A 24961-nucleotide genomic window follows, 5' to 3' on the forward strand; every position below is an offset into this window, starting at 1 on the left:
AAACAAAAAACCCACGAAAACCTTCTATATGGACTAAAGACAAAAATGTAAATAGAAAAATGATGGAAACTCCAGAAGATAATGGAATAACTTTGTGATTATGGAATACAACATGTTTTCTTATACAAGAAACAAAAAGATATGTAGGAATATGGCTGTAACTCCAGCACTCAAGAGGCTGAGACAGGAGAACCAGATGTTCCAGAGCAGCCCAAAGTACACAGTGAAATTGTTTCAAACAACCAACAACAACAAAAAGCATAAATGTTAAGAAAAAATAGATATATACTTTAAAATTAAGATTTTTAGGGTAAAAGAAAGAATATAATAATGGCATACACATATGTATGAGTATAATCAACAAAGGATTTAACCTTTAAAAGTCTTTTTAAAAAACATAAAAGGGGCTCAGAGAGTAAGAGCACTGGCTAGAGCCAGGCGTGGTGGTGCACGCCTTTAATCCCAGCACTTGGAAGGCAGAGGCAGACGGATCATTGTGAGTTCAAGGCCAGCCTGGTCTACAAAGTGAGTCCAGAACAGCCAAGATTACACAGAAAAGCCTTGCCTTGAAATCGCCACCCCCCCCAAAAAAAAAAAATTTAAAAAAAAAAGAGCACTGGCTGCTCTTCCAAAGGTCCAGTGTTCAATTCCCAGCAACCACATGGCGACTTATAACCGCCTATAAATGAGATCTGGCACCCTCTTATGGCCTGCAGGTGTACATGCAGGCAGAGTACTGCGTACATAATAAATACATCTTTAAAAAAATAAAAGAACAAAACACAAGAACTGAGAATAAGAGTTAAGATTTTAATGACAGAAAATAAGCAGCATTTCACCAAGCAGCAGTAGGCTGACCACTGCAGAGCACCTGTACTTGGTCCTTTCTTGTGAAAGGATCGCCAAGCCTCCATTCACAGCCCACGACCTGCAGTGCCTGGAGTGGGAGAACAACTTCCTGCCTCACTGGCGTGGAGCATAGTTTTGTGATACGCTTTGGCCTCTGGAGTATAAACATTACAACATTTAACCGAAGCATAAGTTAATCTGTGAGGGGAGGGGGGCAGCCTTTTATTTGTTGTCTTATTTTCTTTGCTTTCACTCTATAACATTACTCTAGCAGGACAATTTCCAACACAGGAATTAAGTAAAGCCACCTACATTGTAAATGAACAAGAACAGTATATGCAATCAACACAGGAAAACAAATTTAATCTTACATGTTACTCGGGGACACCTAAGTTAAGACTGTAACAGAAGATCACCACGTTTAGAAAGGTGGCAAAATGGAGCACTGGTAAGGCTGAGAACAAAACTCTTAAAATTAAATGGGATTAACTCGGTGTGGCTTAGTGGGAATACACACTGGTACAACTTGTAACACTATTCGACCTATGAAAGCCAGACATATGACTAGCTAAAGGATGCCCGTGACCTGCCCGTATGCACACAGCCAAGAGATGCTTACTGCAGACATCGATGTTCTGTTCTCAGAACAGTATTCATACTTTAACAGCTGGAAACAACCAAGTGTCATCAACTACAGAATAAGTCTTTATAAATGTGCAATTGGTTATAAAGAAACATGAACTTCTGTCTCACAGAATACGGTAATCTCAAACATTAAGAAGTCAACCACATAGAATAAACTTGTGTTAGGTTTATTATTACTACTTTATGTGACATATATTATGTGTGTGAAGAAGTCAGTTCTCTCCTCAAAGACAACAAAAATGTTTAGCAGGAAGAAAAAGACTGCATCATAGGTAAACAACTGACAGTATTACCAAGGAGGTCTTAAAAGACCAAAAAAATGAGACATCATGTGGCAGGTGTAGAAGGGAGGTTAGCATTGCATCAACAGTCTCCTTAGAAACACATGGTCAGTTTACACAAGTCCAGCAATTTCCTATGGATTTGTTAGCTCTCTGACTATGTCAACATATAAATCAGCTTCTCTTGCCTCACGCATCAATTACTGAAGCTCCCTCCTACTGAAAAACAATTAAATACACAGGGCAGACAAAGCAAAGGAATAGTGTAATTAAGCAGTACAAATGAAATGTTTCATTACCAAATTTGATGGGAATTGGTTTTATTTGCAACTCAAGTGTGAATATTAATGTGTCTTTTAGACAATCAGTACAACTGAGGAAAGCCACTAAAATAAAAGGTAAGGAAGATTTTGAAACCAAACCAAAAATCTAATTTCAGATCAGACCTAATACACTCATGAATTCAAGGATACGGTATCATTTGTTTTACCTATTAAGACCATAAAGGGAAACTATCCAAAAAAATTAATTCTCTAGGAGTCTAACTTTTTTTTTTTGTTTTTTCTCTAATTTTTTTTTAATACACATGATCTTAAAATATTGAAATAGCCGAGCAGGGAGGGTGGTTGGTGCACGCCTTTAATCCAAGCACTCAGGAGGCAGAGGCAGAGGCAGAGCAAGTCCAGAACAGCCAAGGCTATACAGTAAAACTTTGTCTTGAAAAAAGTAAAGTAAGAACAGGGGAGGACTTTTATTAAGATTAAATATTTGCTTTTAACTGGCACATAGTAATCATGTGTGCATGTGGAGTAATTATGTGTATTAACAGAATACAGTATGATGTATCTATCAATTTATATACACAATAATGATCACGATAACTGACATATCTATTACCTGACATTTCTTCCTTGAACATTTAAATTTCTTTTTAAAATTATCATTAAAACTTAAGCAGGAATCACACAGAATCTTTAGAATACTTTGAGTAGCATTGCCATTTTAGTAAAATTATTTTATCATGAACTAATGTTAAATTTTACTAATTTCCTTTGTTGCTGTTGTTTTTATTCTTCACTCAGCCGATGCCATGTACCACACTGACAACTTTGTGCACAGTGAGACAGCCTTACACCCCTGGAATAAAGGCCATTTTAATCACCCCTAGATTAAAGTCCATTTTAATAGTAGGTATTAATGCATGACTGAGCTAGATTGTTGGAGGAAGGTCCAACTGTGTTTTCAGTTGCTGACTTTGTGCCTTGAGATCTGGCTACCACCCTGCTATGAGCATTGTTATGTTAAAACTGTCTCCTATAACCATGTGATGATAAGGAACTTTGCCCAATTATCCCTAAATGGCTAAATAAAGATGCTGAAGCCTATGATTAGGTAGAAGAGAAGGAGGAAGAGTTTTAGGTGTCTGGGCTTGGGTTAAAGGGAAGAGAAAATAGAAGAGGAGAGGAGGAGAAAGAAGATGGCGCTGAGCACATAGGTGTAGGAACAGCCTGGAAGAACTGAAACTGCCCCAGGAGCCATCAGATTAGCAAGTGGTTGGTTCTTGTGTGGGTTTTATGTTTGTTTGTTTGTTTGTTTGTTGAGACAGGGTTTCTCTGTGATGCCTTGGCTATCCGGAACTCGCTTTGTAGACCAGGCTGACCTCGAACTCACAGTGATCCACCTGCCTCTGCCTCCCGAGTGCTGGGATTAAAGGTGTGTGATACCTGGCTTTTTATGTGGGTTTTAAAGTTACTAGGATTAGAGTGGCTCAGAATCTACCCAGCATAGTGCTTGCAGCTTAAAAATAAATACTAGTCTCTCTGTGTCAGTCACTGGAGAACTAGCTGGATAAAGAAAACTGTTGCCGTAATAATTTACTGCATTAATAAAGAAAGAATATTTCGTTTCTCTATAACATAGATTTGTTAATGTTTTACTGGCATTTTTTTGCATCTTTTTATCACATATATTGGCTTATAATTCCCATTTTTGATAGGTCTTTGTCTATCTTTGGTATCTAAGCAATGCTAGCCTCAGACGATGGTTCCCACTACTATGATCCTATGAACACTTTCAGAATTGGTGTTAACTGTTTGGTAAACTTACTTTGAAGGTAGCTCAGTCTACAAAGTATTTGGCAGTAAAGTGTCTGCCACACAAGCATGTGATCCTACCCAACTCTGGATTCCCAGCACATAAAGTCCAGCACACACTAGTCCTAGGGCTTGGATGGTGGAGACAGGAGGATCCCTGGGGCTTGCTGGCCAGCCAACCTAGCCAGATGGGCAAGTTTCCAGAAACAGCTGAGGAACACCTTGATTTGATGGTCTCCACTAGCATGTGTAAGCACATGCACTCACACTCTCTCTCTCTCACACTCTGTGTGTTATCTCCCTCAGTAAAGTCACAAGATCCTGGGCTTTTGTTAGAATTTTAACACAGACTCAATCTTGGTATTTGATATTTGTCTTTCTGTGTTTCCTCTGTTCTCATGATTTGATTCTGGTAGGTTTAAGGGATGGTTTTGTGTATTCAGATGATTTATATACCCAAAGATCTGGTTGCAGTCTAAATTGGGCACTGTCATTTCCTGTCTCGTGTTGTATAAAAATTGTTCTCCATCTTCTCTGGTTAATAAAGAGCTGACTGCCCAATAGCTAGGCAGCAGAGTTAGGGCTAGACTTCCAATCCCAGGGATGGGGATCCCAGGTGGGAGAGAGGAGGGGGGAAAAGGAGAAAAGGTCAAGGAGAAGGAGGAGCCATGAGGACAGACAGATGGAGTAGAAGCATCTAAGGGAGAGACTGTGATGGCAAACAGCATGGGGCATGTGGCTAGGAAGTAGCCTGGCTAGTTTAATCGGGTTAGAATAGATCAATACCTGCTCTGCTTAGTGCTTTAAAGCTTATTAATAAATGTAATAGGTCTTTGTGTCATTATTTGGGAGGAAGAATGAGAATAAAAAACAAAAAACATTATTTTACAGGTAGGTAACACATACCCAGAAACAACTTTGTCTGGGATCTCTAGTTTGCTAATGTGAAGTTCTATACAATAATCTGTAATAATTTTTGCATTTCAGTGGCATTATTAACTGTAATGTTTGTTTACTTCTTATATTTTTATTTGTATTGTCTGTCTTTTTCTTTGGTTAGTCTAGCTAAAGGTTTTACAATTATGATTACAACTGCAATAAACCAGCTCACTCTTCATTAGACATTGCTTGAGTGTTTTAGACCTCCTCCTCCAAGACTGTATCTGCTCTGATTACTGGCATTTCTTTCCATCTACTGATTTGGGTTGGGTTCACTTTCTCTTGACATTCTATTTCCTATCATTAATGAATTTGAAATCTGTTTGGTTTGGTTTTCTTTTTGGGGGTACAAGATCGTATTTGCCATATGGCCTAGATTGGTCTCAAACTCATGAGCTCCTATTGCTACCTCCTGAGGACTAGGGTTCTAACTATGTACCCCATATGCTATGATAGTCAATTATTATAGTTTCCATCTTAGTGCTGCTACAACCACACCCCACTGGCTTTGGCATTCTGCTTCAAGAGATTGGTGGTACTTTTTCCTTTGACCCACTGGTTATTCAAAAGAATGTTACTTGATATACATGCATTTCTCTTTGTTATTTTGTTTTGTTTTGTTTTGTTTGTTTGTCTGCGACAGGGTTTCTCTGTGTAGCCCCGCTGTCCCAGAATTCGCTCTGTAGACCAGGCTGTCCTAGAACTCAGCGATTTGCCTACTTCTGCTTCCTAAGTTCTAGGATTACAAGTGTGTACCACCACTGTCTGGCTTATTTCTACTATTTCTTCCTTCCTTCCTTCCTTCCGTTCTTTTTTAAGAGTTGTCATGTAGCCTATCTATTCAGAATACTCTGCACAGAAGAATATGCATCCTGCAGCTGCTGGGTGGAATACTGTGTAAATGTCTGTCAGATCCACTTGTTCTGCAGTATACCGTATCTCTGATGCTTCCCTGGTGATTTCTTTCTACGGGATCTGTTCATTAATAAATATGGGATGGAACCAAAAAAACACAGTCATTACAGTCTACTCTCCTTTTATAACTGGTACTGTCTGCTTTATATAAAGGAGTGGCCCCAAAATTGCATAGATACATATTTATAACTATAATTCTAGCTTGCTAAACTATCCCCCTTCATCTTTCTAGAGTGTCCTATCTCTTTTCCTTTTTTTTTTTTTTTAATGTGTATTTTCTCTACTCACTTTTGGTTTCTGCTTGTAGAGAATATCTTTGTTGATCCCTTCACTTTCAGTTTTTGTGTGTCTTCACAGGCAGCATATAAGCTGGTCCCACATGGTTTCTTTATTCAGCCAATCTATTTCAGTGTACATCTTGTAGCTAAATAAATGAATCCATTTACCATAGACACACCCAGTTTTTAGAGCAGTAAACAAAAACAAAACAAAACAAAAAACAGTAAAATCAGCAATTGGACAATAAGGCACACCCTAATTTCCCCCTCACTCTTGGGGCCGGGGGGAAGTGTGTCTTGTGGTCCGAAAAATACGGTACATTCAAGGGTATTACTAATAAAAAACATGGTCTTGCTATTCTGTTAAATACTTCTCTTTGTTTTATGGTTTTCTCTAAAGGTTTGACTTTTTTTTTTTTTTTTTTTTTTTTTGAGCTTCATACTTTCCTACATTTTCATTTATTACAGCTAATCTAATGACAGCAAATTCCCTTGGCTTTGCTGTCTTGGAAAGTATGTCTTCTTCAATTCTAAAGAGTAACTCTAAAGCTGGGCATGGTGGTGCATGCCTGTAATCCTAGCACCCAGGGAGGCAGAGGGATAGCTGTGAGTTCAAGGTTAGCCTGGTCTACAAAGTAAGTTCCAGGACATCCAAGGTTCCACAGAGAAACCTTGTCTCTGAAAAGAAAGAAAGAAAAGAGTAACTCAAGAGGGTAAAATAACCTTGGTTGCCCCTTCCGTCCCTCCCGGACTTTGAATCTATCCTGTCATTCATTTGATTCTATCCTATATGGTTTCTCCAGAGACACCTGCTTTACATTAATATGCTTCCTCCTGCCATGGGCTGGTAGCACACTCAGGACTTCATGCATGCCAGGCAAGTGCTCTACCACTAAGCTACCCACACAGGCTAACTTGATATCCTTTTTCTTCCTATTTCTAGAATTCTCTTTATCTAGTATGTCCGATAGATTCACTATAAGCCTTAGAGAGGTTTGTGGGGGTTTTGTTTTTGTTTTGTTTTGTTTTTTAGGTCAAATCTACAGAACCCTTTGAGCCTATTAAGTCTGGACATCCATTTGGAAAGTCTTCAAGTATTTCATGGAGTAAACTTTTTGAGATGAGGCCATGCTGTGGAACTTCCTACAGGATGTTAATTCTCAAATTGGCAATCCTCCTGCCTCTGCCTCCCAAATTCTGAGATAACAAGTGTGCACTACCACGCCTAGCCACTTTTGAACTTTAACAATGTTATCTTTATTGCTTATTTGTGAATTCAACATTACCTCTAGATCCTCATTGTGAAAAACAAAGATGACAGAGGTAGTAATCTCCCTGCCCCCTTCCACCAGTTTACCCCTTTTATTATTGTAATTGTTATATTCTGCCCTCCAATTAAAGGCTTTGTCCACTCCTGTGGTGACTAAAGGCTGACTCAAAGTTGAAAATCAAGAAATGGCACTTTTATAACTATGTAATTATTATTAAGAAATCATAGTCCTGATACAGTTCATTTTCTATTCTATGGTCTAATGCCACACATAAAGACAAAAATCATTCCTAGATTTAAGGTCAAACACATTTTTACAGGCCTATTAACTGCATAACACAGGCTAATTTGGGCTGGTTAACAATCATAATTTTTCTTACCCTGTTTGCTTAGATTTCCATGACATCTTTAATGACCTTAGTTTTGGTTTTGCTTATATTCTTGTCCTTTATCATACCAACATTTGTTTCAAGCTTTCCATGACAGTATTCACTCCACCGGGGTCTCCTTGCTCAAATCAGAATGACTGCCTTCTAAGCACTCTAGGCAACAGGCTAACAAAGTCTTCTCACTGCTCTTCCGGGATGGCCCAATGTTTTTTAAACCCTTTTCCTTATTCTTAGTTTCCTTTTTCGTTTTGCTATAGTATATCCCTAAATGACTGTATGTAAGTCAACAAGGTAAGGTTTCTAGGCCCATGCATATGTGAGAATTCTACCTATAAAAAGAATCATTTGGCTGGTCGGCCTGGTAGCACACACCTTTAATGCCAGCACTTTAGAGGCAGAGGCAGAGGCAGATGGATATCTGTGAGTTCAGGCCAGCCTGGTCTACAAATTGAGTCTAGGACAGCCTTGGATGTTACACAGAGAAACCCTGTCTTGAAAAACAAAAGCAAAACCAAAAACAAAACAAAACAAAAAAAACAAAAACAAAACCCCACTAGATCACTTGACTACAGTACTGGATTAAAATTATTTTCTCAAGAAAATTATACACTGTTGTGTTTTCATTATGTAGTGTGCCTAAGTTGCCAGCCTGACCTTCAGTCTAATCAGACCTTCACTTATTTAAAACTAACTTCTCTCTCCCTGGAGCACGTCCTCATCTATGGACTCTGGAAATTTCATGACAGAATAATAACTTATCTAGGTGATGGTCTTTCATACTCATAGCACTAGCTAACCAATGGAACTTTGGTCTGTAGCATGAAATTAATGTGAATGGCTTACTCTCGTATCCAGATTTAACCTACAGATATTTACAAAAGCTAGAGGAATGAATGTTCCAGAAATTAAGACACTTAAAAAGAGCTGGGCAGGGTTGGCACACACCTAGCACTTGGGAGGCAAAGGCAGCCGGATCTCTATGAGTTTGAGACCAGCCTAGTCCACAGTGTGAGTTCCAGGACAGGCAGAACTAAAACAGAGAAACCCTATCTCAAAAACCAAAACAAAAAGATACTGAAAGAGAACACCCCAGGAAAGCAGGGCAACTTCAAGAGTGTGTATATATGTGTATGTGTGTGAGGGTGACATAGACAAATGGCTATAGACTGAGTTAAACAGCCGAAAGTCTCAGCAAAAAAGATATTTGAAGGAAAAAATAAGTTATTCTTGCTTAAAAATGCCCTCAAATATACAAAGCCTTAGAAGACCTGCCATACAAGCACACACTAACTTTTTGGGAAAAGTCATTCAAGTCAAAAAAGAAAAACAAAGCCAACAGGTGACTCATCAAAGACAGAAATAGGGGCTGAAGACATGGCTCCACAGTTGAGAACCCTGGCTGCTCTTTCAAAGGACCTGGGTTTGAGTCCCAGCACCTACACAGTAGTTCATAACCTGTGTAACTCCAGTTCTAGAGAATCTAGCCTCCATGAGCATCCAAATACTGCACATAGACACATGTAATCAAAACACACATGTAAAATAATAACCTCTTTAAAAAGAAAAATGAGGCAGTAAGGAGATAGTTCAGTTGGTAAGGTGTGTATGGTACAGTCATGAAAATCTGAGTTTGAATCCCCAGTATGAATAGAAAAGGCCTGGTAGAGTACTTCTAACACCACTGCTGAGGAGGTATAAACAGAAGGATCCAGCCAAGCGTAGTGGCACACGCCTTTAATGCCAGCACTCGGGAGGCAGAGGAAGGCGCATCGCTGTGAGTTCGAGGCCAACTTGGTCTACAAGAGAAACCCTGTCTCGAAAAACTCAAAAACAAAACAACAACAACAAAAAACCAGAAGGATCCCTGGGGCTTCCTGGCTAGACACTCTAGCACGACAGCACAGCCAGTGAATTCCAGGTTCAATGAAAGACCCTGCCAAGGTGGAGGCAAGTGGTTTGGCTGGTAAAGGTGTGAGCCTCACAAGCTTGGCAACTTGGCATTCGAGACCCAGGACCCACATAAAGGTAAGAAATGAGAAACAATTCCATGAAGTTATCCTTTAACCTCTACATGTGTGAGTGCATGGGCACACATGCACAACATACACATGACACACAATAAATAGAAATTTTAAAATAAGGCAGAAAGAAGTTAGGGGAAGCTGGGCGGTGGTGGCACACGCCTTTAATCCCAGCACTCAGGAGGCAGAGGCAGGTGGATAGCTGTGAGTTCTAAGCCAGCCTGGTCTACAAAGTGAGTCCAGGACAGCCAAGATAACAGAGAGAAACCCTGTCTCGAAAAACCAAAAAAAAATAATAATAATAATAATAAATTTAAAAAAAAGAAGTTGAGGGAAACCCAGATATTAATCTCTGACCTCAACACAAATTCATGCACGTAGGTATACACACATACATATCAAATACATACAAAATAGAGGAACTGATGAAGACAGAAGCTCTCACACATAAGCACGCACATATTCATATTCACTCACACACAAAAATCTACAGGATATCTTCGTGAGTCACTTACCATCAAAAAAATAAAGTTACAACCCAAAAAAACAATGTCAATGAAAAAAAGAAGGTGAAAAATCAATAGTAAATGTCATCCTAGTAAATCCTTTTTAGGACTCAGTTAACAAGCTGAACATACAAAATATGACAAGAGGAAACAAGTGATACAGTCAATAGCTTTGCTACCAGATATACTGCATGTAGAACCAGCTAGGAATAAACATTAACAGGAGTGGACAGTTAGGGCTTCAGTTATAACAAAGTGGTGGAGCACTTATCTCACATGTACCAAGAGGGCATCATACCACAGATACAGTATCAGGTTGGTAAGCTTATCTGTCAGGGCCAGATAAGAGTCCTGACTATTCAGCGCCACTGCTGTGTGAACAAAGGTAGCCACACACAGCACAGAGGAGCCACTCCAGTCGAGCAGCACCTTTTTTTTTTTTCTTTTTCTTCCGAGACACAGTCTCTCTGTGTAGCTTTGGCTGTCCTGGACTCACTTTGTAGATGGCCTCAGACTCATAGTGATCCACCTGCTCTGCCTTCCAAGTGCTGGGATTAAAGGCATGTGCCACCACACCCAGCTGTTAGGCCAGCAACACTTAATAAGATTTTTCACATCCATTTTTCACCTGTCAGGAAATATTAACCTTATTTTTTCAACACTTGCATGTATAAAAACTATTTGAGCTTGCAAGATATATAAAACAGATGATGGTGAGCTGTATTTAGCTCTTTAGCCCTGGCTCACCAATTCCTGTATCTGTTCACTATTGAAGTCTCAATTTTGCCCAAAGGAATCTACTGAGACTTATTTTTCTGTGACCAAATAATAAGTAGGCCACAGTGCTACAGGGCCTGAACTCAGGAAGATGAGACAAGAGTATCCAGGGTACTGGGGCCACTGGAAAGAAAGACAAGAGAAGAAGGGAAAAAGGGAAAAAGAGAAAGGGAGGAAATAAACTAGAATAGTAACAAAAGAATAGATTGCATTTAGAAATTAAAAATTTTTAAGTATTAAATAATCCATGGACTCAAAAGAAAGTTAGAAAAAAAAAAAAGGAAACTGTAAGTCACTTAGAAAATATTGATCAAAAGCAGGGCATGGTGGCACACGCCTTTAATACCAGCAGTCAGGAGGCAGAGGCAGAGGCAGAGGCAGGTGGATCTCTGTGAGTTCGAGGCCAACCTGGTCTATAAAGCAAGCCCAGGATAGCCAAGGCTACACAGAGAAACCTTGTCTCAAAAAATAAATAAATAAATAAATAAATAAATAAATAAGTAAAAAATGTGAAACTGAAAACCATTGTCAGAAATTTAGAGAGCTTGTCTCAAAATAAATTGTAAAAAAAGAGAGAAAGAAAGAGCACTCAGGGCTTAGATTTGTAATAAGTAGCACTTGGGAAATCCTGGCTCAGCGCCTAGTTAGGAAAGCTGGGGAGAATAAACTATAAAGAATCTCTCTAAAAACTACTGACTATAAAAGAAAAATTACGTGGCTTTACTGTTCAAAAGACTAGCAATCTCCTTAAGAGAGAAACAGACATGTTTCATGTTCACAGAATAAGGGAATGAAAAAACAAACAGGAAAAAAAGTTCACTAAAAGGGGGTTGGTGAGATGGCTCAACAAGTAAAGACTAGTGCCACCCAATGATGCAAGCCTGACAACTGAGTTAAACCCAGGAGCCCTCATAAAGGCAGGAGAACTGACTCACCAAAGCTGTCCTCTGACCTCTACATACACGCCCTATAAACAGTAATAAATTATTTTAAGTTAACAAAATGGGTAAAGGCTACTCTTGGTACTATTTCTTGAAATTTTCCCTTAAATTTATAATAAAAATTAAATAAATGAAATTTATATTAGTACATGCCTATGTTTGTTGAGTATATGTATGTCTGTTGTGCGTGTGCACGCACATGTGTGTATACACACATGTATGTATTATGTGTTAGTTTTATAGCTAACATGAGCCTCAAATTTTCCTGTAAGTAGTTCAGATACATTTGTTTCCATATGGTTATCCAGCTAGTGTGACACCATCTGTAGAAAATAAGCTCAATGTAAACTTTAAAATAAAATTTAAATGCTCTAGACCAGCTGAAGTAGTTTTGATAAATAACTAGAGGAATTACACCTCACAATTTCAGGATATATTACATACTTGCTATTATTAGGAGCATATGTGATAATTATGTAAGAGACTTACAGGTGGTAAACTGATTTTAAACAATGGTGCCAACAGGCATTAAGCTACAGAATAGAAGCAAGCCAAACAAAATCTTTTGATTTTGTTTGTTTGTTTGTTTGTTACCTTTCCCCCTCCGAGACAAGGTTTCTCTGTGTAGCCTTGGCTGTCCTGGACTCACTTTGTAGACCAGGCATCTGCCTGCCTCTGCCTCCCGAGTGCTGGGATTAAAGGTGTGCGCCACCACGGCCTACCTGTTTTGTTCTTTAGAGACATGGTTTCTTGCCAGCCTCTTGCCTCCTCAGTGCTGGGATTGAAGACACACACCCCTATGTCCAGCTAAACCAAAAATCATTTAAAAACTACATGACAAGGTTTCAAATAGCTATAACCAATATGTTATATATAAGGTCTCTACTAAAAATAAATAGAAACATATAATAAAGACAATTTAAGCAGAGAGATATAAACTCTAAAGGAGAAATAAAACATTAGAAGTAAATACTGGCCAGGTGTAGGGGTTCATGCCTTCAATTCCAACACTTAGCAGACAGAATTAAGTGAATTTATGTGAGATCAAGGCTAGCCTGGTATACACAGAAAATTCCAGGGCTATATTCTAAGACCCTACCAGAAGAAAGTAAAGACGGATGGACACAGTATTAAAAATGAATCTTGGGGAAAAAAAGTTAAAAATAAAAATAAAAATGAATCTTGGGCTAGTAAGATGGCTCAGGAATAAAACCACTTGAATGCATCCCTGGGTCTCACATGGCGGAAGGAAAGAATGGACTCTCACAACTGTCCTGACCCCCACGTATGTATGCCACAGTGTATATGCACAGACACGTATGTGTGCCATAGTGTATACGCACAGACACGTAAGTGTGCCACAGTGTATATGCACAGACACAAAAGTAACAAAAAATGGAACCGGTGATTGGCTCATAAATAGACTAGTTATTACTGAACAAAGAAATCACTAAGCTTAGCCAGGTATGGTGGCGCACACCTTTAATCCCAGCACTCGGGAGGCAGAGGCGGGCAGATTGCTGTGAGTTTGAGGCCAGCCTGGTCTACACAGTGAGTCCAGGACAGCCAGGGCTACACAGAGAAGCCCTGTCTCAAAAAAAAGAAAGAAAGAAAAGAGAGAGAGAGAGAGAGAGAAGGTAACGGGTCTATACACCTGGCTACTTGGAAAACTAAAGTAGAAGGAGAGTCATTTGAGACCGTCCTATATAACATAACAAAACTGCAGAACACACACACACACACACACACACTGGAAAGGAAAAGAGGCACAAAGACTTGCAATTTTCCACAATAAGTGATATATATGAAAGTATAAATTACAGCTCCAGGAAGCTCAAAAATTACCAAGGTAGATAAACAGCAAAATTAAACATATTGTTCAAACTATAGAAAACTAGAAAAAGAGACCCTTTGAGGAAGGGGAATGAGAGTAAGAGTTCCATGTACACAGAGGATTAAGAAAAACAATCACCAGCTTTCCTCAGAAACTGCAATAAAAAGATTGAAATAAAGTGTTAAAGAAAGGAAAGATCGAATGCCAAATTCTTTTTTTATTATTGGATTACCATTATTTTATGTGCATTGGTGTTTTGCCTGCATATATATCTGGGTGAGTGTCAGATCTTCAGAGTTACAGACAGTTGTGAACTACCATGTGGGTGCTGGGATATGAACCAGGGTCCTTCGGAAAAACAGTCAGTGCCTTTAAGCACTGAGCCATCTCTCCAGCCCCCGAATGCCAAATTATTAGTTTTTTAAAAAGTACCCTTCATAGTAAAGGAACTAAAGATGTCAGGGGCTGGAGGTGTCCGGAGCCCATCTATAGACTGTCTAATGCCCTCTAAGGTCAGTCCCCAACACTACCCCCACTGCCTCCACACAACCCAGTATGATTTGATGCACCAAAACTAAAGAGACTCCACCATTAGTAGGCTGCCCTGTGGGCTGAAAAGTTAACAGATGTTATCTGGGAAAGCAGAAGTTCATTCTGATTACTAAACAGAAATTTGGATCTACATGAGGGAAATCAATAAATGAAAGTAAAATAAAATCTTTAAATTTAATTGAGCTATCAGCAGTGGAAAGATGGCTCGGTGACTAGGAATATTTACTACTCTTGCAGAGAACCTGGGTTCTGTTCCCAGTACATACATGGGAACTCACAACTGCCTATAATCCCCGTTCCACCTTCTGATCTCCACAAGCTCTTGCTCATACACGGTGCACAAACTCATACTCAGATATACACATGTAAAATATTCTCAAAATATAATTGTGCTATAATTTATCTACATAACGTAATAGCAGCAGCAGTGTATAGGATGATAATGTTGTTTTATTGTACCTACAGTACCATGAAGCAATACGGTGATTTTGGATGCTGTACTTACGTGAGTTATAAATGTACTAACTACAAAGCAGCTACAAAGAATGTTTATATAATGTATAACTAATTAATATGCTGAGTAAGAGAAACTAAATCAAATATATGTTCAATTAACACAAGAGACGGGTCTAGATGTAGTGATGAACGTCTGTAACTCCAGCTACGCTGAAGGCTAATGTGGGAAGATTCAAAGTTGGAGGCCTGCCTGAACAAGTGATAAGACTTCATTTCCAAAGCATAGCAAAAAAAAAAAAAAACTAAAATCAGAAGAAACAAAGACTAAATGCACGAGCAAAAAGTTTTGACATGATAGTTAATGTTCATGGACAGTTTGAAATCACCTAGAATACACATTTTTAGCATGTGTAGGAGGGTGTGTCCTGAAGTTTAACTGAGATGAAAAAATACTCTCATTATGAACAGAACCATCCCAGGTACTGGAATCCCAGACTGAAGGAAAAAGAAAAAGAAACTGAGCGCCAGTTTCTACTTCCTGACTCTGTGACCTGCCCTCAAGCGCCTGCCCCCCATGCCTTTTAGCACCATGTTGGGCTGTACCCTCAAACCATGGACCAAAGGGAAGTTTTCCCTCTTCCTTAAGGGAGTTGGTCACAGTAACAAGAAAAGTAAGGACTTTAATATATCTATTCAACTACACTAATGTGAAGAATTGGTCTACTTACATTAATTAAAGATCATCAGAATCGGTGGGGAGTGAAGGTCATATCATTAACTCCAACTCTCTAGAAACAGAAGCAAGCAGACCTCTAAATTTGAGGGCAGCTTGGTCTAGATCTAGACAGAGTTCCAGGATGCCAGGACTATACAGTGACAGAATGAGTCCCTGTCCAAAACAAAAAACAAACAAACAAACAAAAAACCTAACAAAATATGAAAAAACAAAAACAAAAACAGCTGTATTTTGGAGACTGATAAAACGGCTCAGTGGGAAAGGTTCTTGTCACCAAGCTGGACCACCTGAGTTTGGTCTTCTGGAATCACATAGTGGAAGGTAAGATCAATTCCAGCAAGATGCCTCATACCCCTACTCATATGCTGTGGCATATGCACACACAATTACATAAGTGAATAAATAAATGTGATTTTAAGCTATATTTTGCTTTAAAGAAACACTGAGGAGCTGGATGTTGGTGGCACATACCTTTAATCACAACACTCAGGAGGCAGAGGCACTTGGAAGCCAGCCTAGTCCACAGAGCTAATTCCAAGACAACTAGGGCTACATGGGGAAACCCTGTCTCAAAGAAAAGGAAGGAAGGAAGGAAGGAAGGAAGGAAGGAAGGAAGGAAGGAGAAAAAAACACTTAAAGATTTAACAGATGGCCTGGAAAGATGGCTCAGGGGTTGAGCCTCCAGCTGTTGCTCTAGGTTCAATTCCCAATACCTACATAGTGGCTCACAACTGTCTGCAACTCTAGTTCTAGGGCAGTGGTTCTCAACCTGCGAGCCATAACCCTTTTGGAGGTCAAATTACCCTTCACAGGGGTTGGCTAAGGCCATAGGGGAAAAAAACAAACAAACAGATATTTACTTTACCATCCACACAACAGCCAAATTACAGTTAATGTCAAAGCAAGGAAAATCATTTTATGGTTGAGGGTCACTGCAACACGTAGAAGTGTATTAAAGGGTCACAGAATTAGCCAGGCATGGTGACACACGCCTTTAATCCCAGCACTTGGGAGGCAGAGGCAGGAGGATCTCTATGAGTTCATGGCCAGCCTGGTCTACAAAGCAAGTCTAGGACAGCTAAAGTTGTTAAGAGAAACCCTGTCTCAAAAAACAAACAAACGAACAAACAAACAAAAACTGGTGGCACATGCCTTTAATCCCAGCACTTGGGAGGCAGAGGCAGGCAGATCTCTGTGAGTTCACAGCCAGCCTGGTCTACAAAGCAAGCACAGGACAGCCAAGGCTACACAGAGAAACTTTGTCTTGAAACACCTAAATAAATAAATAAGAAGAAAGACAGACTACACAGGCAACCCCCTCAAAAAACAACAGAAAATTGCAACTAAAATAAAATATTACTGATACTAGACTATACCCTCAGGAGCACCTAAAAGTAAAAACTTGCAGTACCAAGAGTTGCTGAGGATGAAAGACAAGCAGAGCTCTGATCTAGATGAGCCTGAGGCTCGGGCACATTCAAGGTAACACAGCTATAGACGTGACCTCTCACATAGAGCAGGCTGTGTCAAGTTCATACAGTTTAGAAAATGGTCCAACAAATGGGCTCTTCCATCACTATAATGAAATTACTTGGGATAACCAACTTATAAGAGAAAAGTTTGTTTGGCTCATGGTTCTAGAGGTTCCAGTCTAAGATCAAACAGATGTACCACTTTGGGCCTCTAGTAAGAAGGCCAGGTAGAAACGGCAGTGTGTGAATGATAGGCACGTAGTTCACCTGAAGTCCAGAAAGCAAAGAGAAAAGGAGGAAGTGCAACATCCCACAATCTCATGTAAACCTTCCCTAAAGACTAAACCTCCTAAAAGGTTCTATTAACTCCTCAAAATTCCCTTGCAGAGTGAGCCTTTAATATACAGGCCTTTGGGGGACATTCAAGATCCAGACAATAAATAAATACACATGGCCTATCACCCTGCACTTCTACTCCTGAGCTTAGAGGATAGATATACAATGAAATACTACAGACAGGCTGACTCACTCTCTTTTCTCTCTCTTCTCCCCTCCTTTCCTCCTCCTCCTCTTCTTCTTCCTCTCTTCCTCCCCTCCTCCTCCTCCCCCTCCTCCTTCTTCTTCTTTCTCTCTCTCTCTCTCTCTCTCTCTCTCTCTCTCTCTCTCTCTCTCTCTCTCCTCCCCCCCTCCCTCCCAGAATCTTTATTTGTAATAGTCCCAAACTGGAAAGAACTCAAATGCTATCAATATGATAATAGATTTTAAGACACAATAAAATACTGAGATAAGAGAGGAGCAACTCCTACTACAAAACAACATAGGAAAAGTCTAAACATCATTTTGCTAAATAGAAACTGCTATACACCAGATAGCCTACGCACTATGATTCCATTCATGAGTGCAAAAACAAGTAAAACCAATCTGTGACTGGCAAGAGATAGCAGGGATCTTTAGAGAGTATCTTTCTATGGTTTTGATTAGAGTGTTAAAATGTATCAAACTTTATTGAATTGCACTCTAAAGGGCATCTCATTTTAAAAGAATTTGAAGCCAAAGCCTTCCATATTTCCAATAGTGAAGCACAACAGCAAGCCAACTTTTTCTGTAAGGGCCAGAGGTGACTGTGATGTGCTTTACAGACTGCAACCACTACTCAGCGCTGCTGCTGTACTGTGAAAGCACCCACAGACAATGTGGAAACAAATGAGCATGCTGTGCTCCAATAAAACTGTGCTTACAGAAACAGGTGGCAAGCAGATGTGCCATGGGCTGCTGCATGGAGAAAACGGACGCTCAAGGTGCATGTCAATATGCTGTATTGTTCTTTTCTACATGGCAGGCATGACAGTTATTGGAAGGCAATTACATTCCACTCTATACATGCGTCTTTCTATACTCAACTACCCACTAAAAGTAGATGAGTACCTAGAAAAGACTGCAACAGTTAATACTGAAAACCAAATAAACAGGAATATGGAAAATGTGGTTTTGGTCATTTTGAGTACTTGCCAGCTAATACTAATGAAAGGGTAAGCTGGAAGTTTAAAATATACTTGGCATGCAGAAAAGCCCATTCCCTACAATGCTGACACTGATTTATGTAGAATAATAAAATCCTTAAAATGTGTGCCGTATCACTCATCATCGCCTTCATTTAAGAGAACTCACTGCTCATCGTTTCTCAATGAGTCAATTGTATATTTATATATATATCATATATTGAATATATATTTATATATATCATCTATTAAATATATATTTATTATATCAATATACAATGATATATTTATATGTAATACCCCATATAAAAATAATAGTAGATATTATATATATTAAATATATAGCATATATAATTTTGTGTATAATATGTAATATATTAGTATTTATATACTAATACATATTGAGAAGCAGTCAATTATATATTATATAATCATAAAATTATATGATGTATATTATATAACATATACTATTTATTATGTATAATAATGCACACATATAGAGTAATGTATATATTATAATATATGCATATGCAGAGTATATATATAAATATATATGTGGAATATACATATACAACAGCCAGTCATGGCAGTGCATGCCCGTGACCACAGACATTGGGAGACTAAAGCAGGTTCAAATCTAGCTTTGTTAACCTAGCAAGACTGTCTCAACAAGCCAAAAATGAAAAATGTTTTATGATGAATTCCAAAGCTAACCTTTTAATTTGGGCAAGGTTAAAAAATTAATAACCCGGGCTGGAGAGATGGCTCAGTGGTTAGAAGCACTGCCTGCTCTTCCAAAGGACCTGGGTTCAATTCCCAGCACCCACATGGCAACTCACAACTGTCTGTAACTCCAAGATCTGAAACGAACACACATAAATGAAATAAAAATTTTAAAAAACATGTATTTTAAAAAAAAATTAATAACCCACAAAAATACATTGAAGGTACACATCATGATATGAATCCTAACACACCTGAAAATGCATGCATGTCTCCAATACAGTTCCAGTTTAAATAAGGAATTCCTTCTCACTAAGTACATGCCAATTAGAAGAAATGCTAGCAGAATCAGAAAGCTTGGGTTTTACTATGTGTGTCACATAACTAAGTATGTTACAATTTGGCATTCATTAATTCATTCATCATCAAACATTTTTTAGCCGGGTGTGGTGGCGCACACCTTTAATCCCAGCACTCGGGAGGCAGAGGCAGGCAGATCCCTGTGAGTTCGAGGCCAGCCTGGTCTACAAAGCGAGTCCAGGACAGCCAAGGCTACACAGAGAAACCCTGTCTCAAAAAACAAAACAAACAAACAAAAAAAAACCACATTTTTTGAGATTATAATACACCAGACACTGGAAACAATAGTAACAAACACATGAGGAATGTTTTCCTTCAGGACATACTCTTTGTTTGTTGTTTTTCGAGATAGGGTCTCTCTGTGTTAAGCCTTGGCTGTCTTGGACTCAACTTTGTAGACCAGGCTTGCTTCGAACTCACCTGCCTCTGCCTCCTGAGTGCTGGGATTAAAGGTGTGGGCCACCACAGCCTGGCCCTTCTCTAAAATCTAAATAACCTTTTGGGGGCTGGAGAAAGCACTTACTGTTCTCACAAATGACTCAGGTTGAGATCCCAGTGCCCACACATAGCTCACTACCATCCCTAACTCCAGTTCCAGATCGCTCTCTTCCCACCTCCACAGACACACATGACATGACAGACACAAAGGTGACATGCGTATAACATATATGCAGGGGAAACACTCATATGCATAAAACAAAGTTTAAATAACTTTTTTAATCCAGGAAAGTAAACGTAGAGAACACAATCTGAATTCCATTCTTGTTACTAAATAAAGCCACTAATGTTGTTGGTGTTAGACAGCAAATAGAGAAAACAAATGTTGGTTTATCTTTCATATATTCTAGATGAAATGCAAGTCTTAATGGCTCATTATTTGGTAATAACTAAACTTCCTTAGTGAGATCAAAGAGAAAACAATTTTGGCAGAAAGTACATATAATGAATGATTTTCTAGCATGATTCCAGTATTTCAATATATAGTTCCAGGACTGCCAAAGCTGTTACACAGAGAAATCTTGTCGCAAAAAAACAAAAACAAAAACAAAAACAAAAAAAAAAGAAGGGAGGAAGGGAGGAAGGGGCTGGGCAGTAGTGGCATACACCCTTATTCCTAGCACTTGGGAGGCAGAGGCAGGCAGATCTCTGTGAGTTCAGTTAGAGGCCTGGTCTACAGAGCAAGTTCCAGGACAGCCAGGGCTACCCAGAGACACCTTAGCTCAAAAAACAAGATAGAAAGGAGGGAGGGAGAGGAGGGAAAGAAAAGACAAAAAAGATAGGAAAGAAGGAAGGAGGGAAGGAAAAAGAGACTCTAAGTAACCCCATCAGATCCAGTTAGTGTAAAGAAACAAAAACATGGAACTGGCTAGCAAAACGTATAGAAATAAGGAGGTGTGGTGGGATGTGTGCTAACTCTGACAGACTAGAAATGAATCTAGCTTATTTAAATTATATGTAAATATGCCCTCTGGTTCCCCTTCCCATCAGATCCTAAACAGGTCTTGGTGGTGGTAAAGGAGGAAGAGTACACTGAAGCTGGCCTCACAGCACTGCACTCTGGTATAGAGCATCAGCCAGATTCAAGCTTGCCTGGGCTCTTTCTAAAATGGGATAATTTGGTAATTAAAGATGCCTCTGGGCAATTGTAGAACTGCAAATATACATATATGTATATATGTGTATATGTATATATGTGTGTATATGTATATGTATATATGTGTGTATGTATATATTTATATGTGTGTGTATGTATGTGTGTGTGTGTGTGTGTGTGTATATATGTGCAAATATAAAATATTCTGTTCTACTTCCTAAAGTAATCTTAACTGTATGGCCTACTGAACTAGATTCTCAACTCAATATTAAATATCAAAATACCAAAGAAAACTTTATGACAATTATCTTTTATTATTTTATTTATTTATCATTACACTTTGTGTATGTGCCTGGGCCTGGGAAAGCAGGTGCACTCAGAGGTCAGAAAAATGCATCCAAGCCTCTTGAAACTGAAGGTACATGTAGTAGCTGTGAGTCACCGTATATATAATATGCTGGGAACAGAACTCAGGTCATCTTCAAGAGCATTAAGTACTACCAACAGCTGAGCCATCTCTCCAGCCCCAAGACATTTAATTATATTTTTTAAAGCCTCATATTGAGGAGCACTTCTTACTTGATTTGTATTTTTTAATCCAATACTGAGAAGACTATAGTGTAACTAAAGACTGGAAACTTGGAAAAATCATTACTACAAAATATTGAGTTTGACAGATGTTCACCTTTTAGATAGAGACTTCACTGCTAGCAACAAGGTATAATGGAAAAAAGGTAAGACTTTGAAAACAGGAAAGGAATACAAGCATTTGAACACCTTGGACAAACTTCCTCAACCTGCTTTTTCATCTCTAAAATAAGAATAGTAATTACCTATCTTGATGGAATGTTATAATGATTAGTGAGAATACATGCAGAGCACATAGCACATAACTGGCACTTTTTTAAAAATCAGCTGTTGTTATTTTATTACTTATAAGTGCACCCACAAAAAATGATTTAAAGAAGAAAAGGACTCATCAGGAAAATAAATTAGAGCCTAGGATTATTTTCACTACAAAACAAAACCACCACCCCCCAAATCCTGATAGTTAAGTAAAACATTGGGTGTATTTTTTTAACATATATAATACTCCTGAAAGGTATATAAAATCCAAAGCCAGCTACAGGCCTACTTATTTGAACGTTTAAAGTACAAGATTATCATCACACGGAACAAAAAACAATTTCGTGAACAGGTGAAATGATTTCATCACTGGAGGAAAATGTCAAAATTAAAATATAAAGATGATTATGAAAGGATAGTAAAAGATTCCTACCTTTAAACCGACTGCTATAAGATCTGTAACAACACTGTATGGAAAAAGTAAAAAGAGAAAATGGAAAACAAAGTTAGAGAACAAGTTTAAAAGACAGATAAGATTAAAGAAAAAGAAAAAGCATCGCAATAACAAATAATAAAAAAATGAACTGTGAAATGTTAATAAAGAAAAAACAATGGACAGTGTAGTAACAGCAGAGTTCAAAGGCAAAGCCTCAACATCAATGCAAGAAACAAATGACTCTCCAGTGTGTAGGAAAGTACAGCTGTGCTTCAATACAATAAACATGCGCTCATCTCACTTTGACAAATCCAAACCAAAACTAAAACCACCAAAGCTCCTTCTTTTAAGTCACTGATAGGAGTGATCACACCCTAAAGCTTCAGATGAAACAAAACCCTGGCTTGGATTCATGGAAAGCTTCTTGTAAATCTGCATTTTATCACGCCCCAAAAATTACCAAAATATTGTTATGACTGTCTCCCAGAGCTAGATACAAGCATCAAATTTCACACGCCAGAGAGGCAGGTGGATCACTGTGAGTTCAAGGCCAGCCTGGTCTACAAAGCAAGTCCAGGACAGTCAAGGCTACACAGAGAAACCCTGTCTCAGGAAAAAAGAAAAAAATAGAAAAGAAAGAAAAGAAAAAAATTTTCACACACCAGATTATATTGTAAAATTTGCATTTAAAAATTGTTATACAGCCAGGCTAGGTGGCGCAGGCCTGTAATCCCAGCACTCTGGGAGGCAGAGGCAGGAGGATTGCTGTGAGTTTGAGGCCAGTCTGGTCTACAAAGTCCAGGGCAGCCAAGGCTACACAGAGAAACCTTGTCTCGAAGGGGGGGAAAAAAGTTATACTTTGTACAAAACAATACTATGTTTTGAGTACAAAGTACTCCTCCTAGGTAGAAATGAACACACACACACACACACACACACACACACACACACACACACACACACACACGAGCACATGAGCACGCACAAGCACTAGAGAGGGGGCCCCCCGCGCTGGGATTCTAGGAGGAACTAAAATATGTTGGCTAGTGGGATTTTTTTTGTTGTTGTTTGCTTTTTTTTTAACTACTCAGAATAAAGGAAATGGGCTTTTTGCAAGCTGTGGGAAACTGAAATTCAATAAGCTTGCCTACAGCATAGTCCACTATATTAAAAACCACACTCTCTAGGACAAGGTGTACAGTTATTCTATACAAAAATTGATCTCTTCTATATCTTCAGTTACCAGTTTATCTCTGTATTTCCTAAAAGAAAGCTACAAATAAGTTCTGTATTATGTTACTAATCAATAAGGTCAACATAATTTCCTAAAGGTAGGCAAATATGTCTATGCAGCAAGCGGTATAAATTTGATTTTTTTTGTTTTGTTTTGTTTTTCAAGACAGGGTCTGTGTTGGCCTTGGCTATCCTGGAGTAGCTTTGTAGACCAGGCTGGCCTCCAACTCACGGTGATCTGCCTGCCTCTGTCTCCTGAGTGCTGGGATTAAAGGCATGCACCACCACGCCCGGCTAATTTCACTGTTTTAAATAATAACCATACATTTCCCCTTATAGAGTTCTGAAATTTGTATTCATTTTTCTGAAATGTAAACATGAAAAATAACAGATAAATTATACTTTTTTAAAAGTGTATAATACAGCTGACGTGTGGTGGCAGAGGCAGGCAGACCTCAAGGCCAGCTTTGACTCTATACTAGAGTCCAGCACAACACAAACACTGTCTTGAAAGAAAAAGAAAGAAAGAAAGAAAGGAAAGAAAGAAAGAAAGAAAGAAAGAAAGAAAGAAAGAAAGAAAGGGTGTAATGCTATCTTTATTGGTCCTGATGGGAAAACAAGCATTTTCCCTATTTGACCTCCTCCTCTATCTGCATCACTGCCTTCTTAGCTTTAATGCCACAAATGAGGCAAAGTTCTATCAACAAAATAAGTTTGAGAAGGCAAGAGCAGAGGAGTAAACATGAGCAAACTGCGGTGCTGTGTGTGCATGTGAAATATAGTGAAACTGATTTGTATGCCAACTAAAAAGGTAATTTTTAACAAGACATAGTAAATAGCAAATGATCATTAAAAGCCTATGCAATTCATGTTTTGGATCAGATAAGAACGATGCTGAATAAGGGGGACTATTCCTATGCCCTCCGCCCCACCCCCTACCCCATGCCACCCCCTACCCCACCACCCCACCCCACCCCACTCCCCGTCCCACCCCCCACCCCACTCCCCCACCCCACCCCCTACCCCGCCCCACCACCTACTCCACCCCACCCCACACCCCTACCCTACCCCACCCACCACCACCTGCACGCAGCAGGGGAGGAGTTTGCACTTCACAGCGAAGAAGCAAAAGTCAAGCCCTTTACTTAAGTCTCAAGACACAAAAAGCTAACTCCTTTCCCCAAACCCGAAGTCGAACCTTCTGAAAAGAATTTCACGGCCCTCCCAGAAGAGTGTATAATGGCAAGTATGGCTTAATCACTGAAATCACTGAAAATGATTTCACAAGTAAAATGCATCAAAGTCAGGTAAGAGGA

General features: G+C 39.0%; 1 protein-coding gene across 6 annotated transcripts in view; it reads right to left on the reverse strand.

Moving 5' to 3' along the window:
• Positions 1-24961, reverse strand: part of PTBP3 (polypyrimidine tract binding protein 3) — an 85381-nt gene that overhangs the window by 59001 nt on the left and 1419 nt on the right. For 3 of the 6 annotated variants that reach the window (XM_084750497.1, XM_084750496.1, XM_084750495.1), the window contains exon 2: positions 22410-22443. The exons of the other annotated variants lie outside the window; for them this stretch is intronic. In XM_084750497.1, coding sequence (XP_084606623.1) covers positions 22410-22443 — 34 coding nt within the window. The remainder of the gene's footprint in view (positions 1-22409; positions 22444-24961) is intronic. 6 annotated transcript variants of the gene reach the window in all.

Source organism: Acomys minous (genome assembly GCF_964271855.1).
Source record: "Acomys minous genome assembly, chromosome: 1".
Lineage (NCBI taxonomy): Eukaryota > Metazoa > Chordata > Mammalia > Rodentia > Muridae > Acomys > Acomys minous.